The sequence below is a fragment of the Etheostoma spectabile genome, chromosome 14 (assembly GCF_008692095.1).
Source record: "Etheostoma spectabile isolate EspeVRDwgs_2016 chromosome 14, UIUC_Espe_1.0, whole genome shotgun sequence".
NCBI classification, from domain to species: Eukaryota; Metazoa; Chordata; class Actinopteri; order Perciformes; family Percidae; genus Etheostoma; species Etheostoma spectabile.
In genome coordinates this window covers 15409462-15418463 of record NC_045746.1, presented here as the reverse complement: position 1 = coordinate 15418463, position 9002 = coordinate 15409462, and the positions used below count along the sequence as shown (strand labels likewise).

The following is a 9002-nucleotide window of genomic DNA, read 5'->3' as shown; positions in this document are numbered from 1 at the left end:
ACACACACACACACACACACGAACACACTGTTGATTTATCTTGCAGCTTGTTCAGAGCAAACACACCATATATTGTATTTCGAATGCCTGTGTAAAAGTTTCATGAATTGTCTTATAGCGTTCTCAATTGAAAAGTCGGGTTTTATCACATCAATTTGAGCTTTGGCATTGTATAAAGTAGGAGGTTGTCTGTATTTTTTTCCAATGTGGATTCAAGTATTAAGGCTACACTGTGCCGTCCTGCCTGGCTGGCTTAAGCAGCATGCTTATAGGCTGAGCTTGTGGAAAACTCAATGCATTTCAAGAAGGTTTGACATGAGCTGCAGAGAAGTGAGGTGGTCTGTTTCGCTACTTTATCTCATTGCTGAAGGTTTATAGCAACCGAATGTCACTGTGATCCCGTGGGAGGCTAAGTGAAATGTCCAATAGTCTCTGTCACCCTAGCTGAAGATCATATTACTGGCCGAGGATATTAGACAAGTTATGTACTAGGTTTGACGACCCCACATTCCATTTTAAGATACAGCATCAGCTCTTCATGTTGTGTTAAATTTCAACCCACATGTTCTGTTTGAACGCACACACGCACACACGCACGCACGCACGCACGCACGCACGCACGCACGCACGCACGCACACACACACACACACACACACACACACACACACACACACACACACACACACACACACACACACACACACACACACACACACACACACACACACACACACACACACACACACACAAACAAATTGTATTATCAGCTTGATGTTTCATGGATAGCTATAAACAGGATTTAAAACTGATGATAATTTCAGAAGTTCACTACAGAAAATGCTTTTACCAGCTGTAAAACATGTTTAAATACTGCTCTTTTCACGTAGCTCTACAGCTCCCAAATAAATCGATTTGAAATTATCTTATTGGAGTTTTACAATAGTTACTTCCCAAGAGGACAAACAGGAAATGAAACTTCTCTAGAGTTTAACTGACCCCAAACATGAGTAACATCACTGTGTTGGATGATGTATTGTAAATTTACAATGGAACAATAGAAAAAATATATTTTTGTTTATGGACAACCCATTAACTGATAAAACATGACTATAATTGTTAATAATAATGTTTTATATGGGCATTTCTATATTTTGTCACTTTCATCAAATGTGTCAGCCCATATTGTGGCAAAGGGAAGCGTTACCACTTCATAAAAATAAAACTATTCTAATTGGGTTTTAATTAAGTCTGAAGAAAAGAAAACATATATTTGAAGAGAAAAAGAGAGTTATTTGCTGCTCTCCTGGTAGAGCGGTCGCCTGCCAATCGAAAGGCTGGATGTTCAATCCCCTGGCCCTGTGTCCATGGGCAAGACACTGAACCCTGAGAATGCTGAGCCATCAGAGTGTAAATGTGTGTGAGTGTTTATCTGATGAGCAGGTGGCACCTTGTACGGCAGCCTCGGCCACAGTGTATGAATGCGTGGGAATAGTTCCTGTTTGACGTAAAAGCGCTTTGAGTAGTCGTTAAGACTAGAAAAGCACCAAACAAGAACAGTCCATTTACATTTAAAGTATACAGACAAATGTATTTCAGTATTAATGCAAACTCAGTCCCACAATAGCGTGTGTGTGTGTGTGTACTAATATATATATATATATATATATAGGTAATTCGCATTATAATAATATTTTGAATTAATCCAATTGCCCCGTGAGCCCACCACCCACAGGGATATGCATTGGGGTCAGGTGCATTTCCAGCCGGGCAGAAGGCAAAGATGGGGACTCAACGCTGATGAACCCTGGCATGGCAGATTAGTTCTAAGTTTCTGGAGTTGTGTTTGGGGGGTACAGCAGAACTATGCAGTACTGGGGCTGTTGCTACAAGTTGGAGAGAAAGCCGTGTCTGTCTTTTTGGCATGAGGTCAAACTCTTTCAAAAGGGTGACTTGCCAGGGTTGTCCCTTGTCACCGATTCTGTTTCTGATTTCAATAGATAGGATCTCAAGGTGCAGCCTGGAGGAGGAGTGTTGAGTAAAGGGACTGTTCTCTTCATCAGACCTTGACCTCCAGCACACACTGGGGCAGTTTGCAGTCAAATTTGAAGCAGTCAGGATGAAAGTCTGCACCTCTAAGTCTGAGGCCACGGTTCTCTACAGGAAAACAGTGGATTGCTCCGTCGGGGTTGGAAGTGAGTTGCTTGGCCAAGGGAAGGCGTTCAAAAATCTGCCGGACTTGAGAGTAAAAATGCAGCATGAAATCAACAGGTTGGTTGGTGTGGTGTCAGCAGTAATGCAGGCATTGTACTGGATTGTTGTGGTGAAGAAGGGTTGAATTAACGGTCAATCTACATTCCAACCCTCACCTACTGTCATTAACTTTGGGTAGTGAAAAAAATGAGATAGCGGATACAAGCAGCCAAAAATGAGTTTTCCTCCGTAGGGTAGCTGGGCTCACTCGTAGATAGACAGCACAAGGACCTCGGACATCTGTAGGGAGCTCGGAGTAGAGCCGCTGCTTCTTTGCGTTAAAAGAAGCCAGTCGAGGTGGTCCGGGCATCTGGTCATGATGCCTCCAGGGCGTCTTTACTTTGGAGGTTTTCCAAATGGTAGAAGATCCAGAGATAGACCCAGTACGCTCCAGAGATCTTATGTAATATGTCTCATCTGGCTTGGTAACACGGCAGAATCCTCCAGAAGGAGCTGAAAGACGTTGCTGGGGATAAGAGATGTCTGGACTACCTCGCTTAGGCTGCTGTCACCACGACCCGTATAAGCGGCAGAAAACGGATGAATGCACAGATAGATATCCCAATTTGCACTTGAATTTCAATGTTCCAATAAGAAGTCTGACAAATGTGAAGTGGCCTTTTTGTTTTACATTTTTTAGTTTAACTGCATTTTTATTTTCTGCTTCGCATTAACATATGAATTAAATTGACTATAGACTTCTACTTTATTTGTGAGCTGATTCACTCTATTTTTTTAATTTTCTACATTGCATTAGCACTTGAATAATTAACCCTTTTCCCCTATTTTTCTGGATCATGATCATTAAGCTAATGTTCTGGTTTAATATATTACGAGTGACTCATTCCTTTTCCCAGCAGGTCTGTTACTTATCACAAATATCTGTGGGATTATAATTTGGTGGATTTGCATCAAAGCAGGCTTTTACATGGCAGGCTGTGTGTAATGAGTGCTGCTATTCATCAAGTTTTTTAGTCATTGGGGGATAAGTGGTTCAGGAAGCGGGGAATGAGGAGCTTCCTGTCAATGACTGAGGCCAGAGGGAGATAGAGGGGAGCCTCAACACTCTCCTTCCTGTCTAAGTACTATGGGGAAAAATAAAACATGTTACCGGGTCATTTAGTTCCACAGCACCATTAGGTCATGACATAAAGACACAGAAACACACACATTCATTAAGACCCAAACCCACGTAAACACACACAAGCTCACTCAGCTACCTTATGCCATTTCTCACCCGACCCTACAAATGAAAACCGATATTTGAAGTCCTTATAGATTGTCCTAATCAAACAGTAACAAAGTGCAGCCACTACATTAATCTTCATATATGGCAGTGGTATTGACTGGGGTCCTATAAGCCAAGAAGTGAGTGTATTAGTTGGTGCCAAGGATGGATTGACCGTCAAGCTCTTACCCATTCTGCATTGCAGCGGGATCATATGTTAGCGCCATGCCAGTCTGAAAGAAAAAAGAAAATACAGGAATAATCACAAATGAAAAGAGTTAAATCAGAACAAATATGACATGGCATTAAACTGCAACAAGGGAAAATGTGACAAATGAAAAGACATAACAAACATTATTAATCATTAAATATTTTTTTTCTGTATATTTCTATTTAAAATAATAGTTCAGTGCTTTAGAAAATGTGTTCAATTGCTTTTTTAGAGTAGATGAAAAGAGTGTTTTTAGTTTTAGTTTTTAGCACAAATAATAGAATGTGTTAAATAGAGAGCTGTAGAGGTGCTGGTAGGCAGCTTAATTTTTTTAATCTTTGGACAGAGCCAAACTTGTTGTTTCCCCTGTTTTCCATTCTGGCTGTACCTTTGTCTAGATAAGATTAATATGTTGGTCTAAGTGGAATAGTATATATACACTACATTGGACCGCATTCAGCCACTGTCTGTCGCCTGTGTGTTATATTGTGCCGGTATGTTCTGAATGTCTCTGTAAATATGTTCCTGCACCAATGTCACCAAGATAATTTGCTGTGCTTTTATTGTACTTAGGGGATAAAGCAATGTATACCCTGATTCCTTTTGTTCAAAACCAATTCAATCAAATCAAAATCAACTCATTTTTGATTTGAAAAAAACTGACTAGTGACAAAACCAATGTAGGGAAAAGCTTTTGTCAATAGGACAAAGAGAATCAGTATTGAGGACGCCTCTTTTTTTCTATTTCAATCACGTACAATCATGTATTTATGAATGAGAGGGAATAAAGAAATGCCCTTTGGAGAGAAAAGGAGTGAACGGAAAACCGAGTTCTTTGTCTGCTGATGGTGTGTGTGTGTAAGCGTGTGTGTGAGGCCCTCTTAGAGTCCAGGAGAGAAACCTGTGCGCCGCAATCCGTCATCTGCATTCCTGAAGGTTCTCTCCCGGAGGAGAGCTAATCCGATTTCTTTTAACGGTAGGCTGCTGAGGACGGCAGATTTCATCAGCGCGCGTGCGCGCGCACACACACACACACACACACACACACACACACACACACACACACTCTCTGTCTCTCTCCATCTGTCTTCTTTCTTTCTCCATCATCTTGTGTTCTCTTCCTTTCTCTCCCTACCTTCCACCATCCCTCATCTCTTAATCTACCCTCCTCCCGTTTTTACGTACCACTTCTTTTGCCCTTGTTCCTCCAGAGGGCTACCTACACTGAGCTAAACTGGTAAAGGAATATTGGCTCAGAGGAGCAAGGGAGATCAGTGAGCCTAAACCAAACCCACACCAGAGAGCAAAAACAGAGACTCTATATCCAATGAGTAGAGACGGGTGGACGTATGCGTGAGCGGTGGTCGGCCTTCTGTTGAATTTCTGTGAGAGTGCTTTTGCACAACTACACTAGCTTAAAAAGGCTTTCACATTTCATGTGAAGCTGTATAGGCCAATGAAAGGACTTGACCTTATGTTATTTAAATACATTCAACGTTGTGTATTGTCACCTTCAGCATTTAATGATGTTCCTGTCTGTGAGTTGATATGTGCAAAAGTCACCATGCGTGCATTTATACACTTTCTTTACACTTAATGTGAGATCAAGATTCCATGTTTGTGTGTGCGAGTGTCTGTTCATATGCGCGGTAATAGCCGTGGCAGCTGTCTGATGAGGCTGATAACTCCCCTAAGTGCTGCCCTTGGTTTCATGTGCTGATGAATTCCACAGCAGAGAAGCTCCTGACCGGAGACTCTGCATGGCCAATGACTTACTCAATGCATTACTGATGCAGTCAGCTTTTGGCTCTGCCGTAAAGAGAAAGGAAAAGACAGAGACAGACTGTGTATGTTTTTTTGACTGAGTGTGATTCAAGACTAAAAAAACTGCTTGATACAACACAAGTCCTGTGAACAAAGCTTGACCCTGAGAAAAGATGCCACAAACAGACTAGGCTTTCAAACACGGAGTAGCTAAAGTACATATGTTCATTTTTTTGCATGCTAAACCGAGTTCCTTAGTTTATTAAGTAAATATGATGATTTAACAGAAAACGTTTTTCCAAAGATTTTGAATTTAAAACATTTTGCATAATGATACCCAAAAAAAATTACAAAATGTGGTATCATGACAGCTGGATCGTGGCAAAAAAAGCAGCACAGAATGAGTCTGTGGCTGCTGCTCAAGTTTTGGAAGTTGTAAATAATGATCTTGTATTAAGAACCTTTTATCTGTGCTTTTGGCTGTAAACAATCTATTTTGTGTTACTGTATTTTGCTAAATGTACGTTAAGCATCCATTTGTTCAACGCACAGATCCTGAAAAAGGGTCAGGTGAGGGCAGCCTACATTGGGCAGCTGTAAGGACACCTGTGCTGTACTGTTCTTATGCTGGAAAACTGAGCCGAGCCATCGTATCTTTGCGCCACATGCACAAAAACATCCGGCTTTCACACAGAGTGGAAAGCCAAATGTTTTTTTCATCTTCACTTATTTCTCTAGAGTAGGTGCTTGAGAAGTGTGACTTTGAAAGTTTTGTGTGTAGGAGTGTGTGTTTGTGAAAAAGAGCTGGAAAGTGAAAAGAGAGCGAGAGAGCGAGAGAGAGAAAAGAATGAGCACCCATGGCACTCGTGTCTGTCTGCATGTGTGCAGCAGTAAAAAATGCAGTGACTAATATGTTTGTCAGCCTGAGACAGCACTTTCTAGACTCCCACTTTGGGTAGTTTACAAGAAAATCTGTCATATATTTCTCAATCCTCACCATCAGCAAACCCTGCAGCACTCAACCCCTTGTAACTCCTGACTGATCATGCAATGTGTTCCCTCTCTCTTTCTTTCTCTCCCTCCATATGTTGCTGTGGGATCTGGGAAGATGGCAAGAAGGACAGATTGCTTAAAGAGAGGAGAGTGAGAGAAAGAGTACCAGCAGAGTGAAATATACTGTAGACAGAGAAGGTAAAGAGACATGGAGAGAGAGTCGTGGATGGCGTGGGCTGTGGCTCCCCTTCATCTGTCTAGCACTTGGGAGCGAGGTGAGGAATTGCTTCAGCTCTGATAAATGGACTAACATGTGATACCTATCTCCCATCTTCCCATGCCCTGCCTGTACAGCTGATCAATGACTAGAAGGACATACACACACACGCACACACACACACACACACACACACACACAAACAAACACACACACACAAGGCAGACCATATCTGGAGGTTGTCTGACTTGCATTCTGTTCAGATTTTAGCCAGGTGTGAATGTAAGGTCACTTTAATCTGCTTCCTTTTGCTCTCTTAAGCAAGCTAAGTAAAACGAAAAACGCTACAGATGACAGTTCACACTGTCGGCAGAATGGAGATAACATTGACAATGCTTATTAATACCAGGTGTGAATGCAAATACCTACTGTGTGTTCAGATATCAATATCCAGTGTTTGATTGCATGTTCATACCAGGTTTAAATGAAGCTGAGTCCTTTAACCCTAATGTTAATAGTCTCTGCTATATGCCAAGCATTAAAATCTCAACCTAAACTTAACCTTATTCTTTGAACTGGTGATCACTATTAGCATTAAGATGGACACATAATTTAATATAGGATTTAATGCTCTGTACCCTTCTCATTTTCTTTCTTCTCTCTCCCTACTGTATATGTGATGCCGTTTATTTATTCATTTAAAGCGCCCATATTATGCACATTTTCAAGTTCATAATTGTATTTTCAGGTTGTACCAGAATAGGGTTACGGTTTTTATGTTTTTATTTTACAAAAACACCATATTTTTGTTGTACCGCACATTGCTACAGATCCTGTTTTCACCCTGTGTGTTTAGGTCTCTGTTTTAGCTACAGAGTGAGACATCTCACCTGCTTTAGCTACAACGTGAGGCATCTTACTTCTATACTACCTTTGTTGGGAGTGGCACATGCCCAGTAGCTCGGTAAGATCACATCAGCTAGATAACTCTTTCTCCAACTTTGGTCAGTACAAGGCAGAATTAGCTGGGAGAACGAGGGCACACTTGTGGAACAAGTGTGGAACTTGTTGAACAGGGGCACATAAGGAGTTTTTTTGTAGATTATGGTGAACTAGTGCATGTTGTAGCAGTGTTTTGCCATTGAGAACGAGCTAGGATGCTAGTGCTAGCATGTGCTACGGTTAGCCACTATGTCTCGGCTAGTTACATAGAAAGCCGTGCAGATTTTGAACAGCTCACCCAGAGACTGAATGCAGGACACTTTCCGAAACCCATATCTTACTCAATACAACATGAATAGTTTTTTTCAAGTTTGTATACATGTGGAAGTACCAGAGACACAAAATAACACCCCAAAAAGTGATTTTTTCATAATATGGGCACTTTGAACCGGCATACATATAAAATTGATCTACAGTACATTAACAAAGACATTATTGCTGATCGAATTATGTTTTTTATCCAAATAAAAAAGAATGCTTTTAATTTATTGTACAGTATCTGCAAACTGTAACTGCAAAATCTTTTATGGTTATACTGAGGTAACTCAAAGCACTTGGTTAAAGTTACAAAGAGATTGCAATCTTAATAAATGTAAGTAAAAGTCAATGATGACTTATAGCATGAGGCGGTCATGGGGTCTCAAGTCTTAAAGTCCTTTGTGCTTTGTGCCACCTGCTATGACCTCTTCAATATGACTTTTAAATTTCCTGGAAAAGAAAAATGTTGCCGGCGAAAGTTATCTAGGCAGCAATTTATGTTTCCTCCAGAACATATTTGGAAAAAGCAAATTACTAGTCTATAAACATATACTAGTCATAGGATTGGTGTGACACGGTACGCAGCTGTAAAGTTTCAAAGGATCAAGTGTGTTTAATGCGGAAAAGATAATGTGTGTGGAATAATACAACAGAAGGACAAAAGTGGGGTTTCCTCCATTTTGACAGTGTAGGATTTTTTCCTTTATCCTTATTACACACACACTCATACATACACAATCTTCTCACTCTAACTCCAGTCAACTGAGCTGACCCTGTCAATGTGTGGGCCTGCGAAGGGATGTAGCAATGTGATTTAGGTTAAACACGCTTCACTGGCTTATAGGTGTTAGGGCTGCTGAACATGTGATAGACAGACACAAACACACACGGCTAGTGTAATACTCCACCAGCCCCTTCCAAACACACAAACACGCACACACAGCAACTCTCCCACCCACACACGGAGCATGTATCTTCTGAAGGACAAACATTTCATCTATCCTGGTCTCCCTTACCTTGCAGTTTCAGCATAACTGTCAGCCTCACTGAATGTGTGTGTATGTGTGTGTGTGTGTGT

At 41.1% G+C, this 9002-nt stretch overlaps 1 protein-coding gene across 7 annotated transcripts in view; it reads right to left on the bottom strand.

The window, feature by feature from the left end:
• The window catches only part of rbms3 (RNA binding motif, single stranded interacting protein), a 277803-nt gene that overhangs the window by 25220 nt on the left and 243581 nt on the right, over window positions 1-9002 (bottom strand). For all 7 annotated transcript variants that reach the window (XM_032535593.1, XM_032535585.1, XM_032535590.1 and 4 more), the window contains one exon: window positions 3669-3712. In XM_032535593.1, the coding sequence (XP_032391484.1) occupies window positions 3669-3712 (44 nt within the window). The remainder of the gene's footprint in view (window positions 1-3668; window positions 3713-9002) is intronic.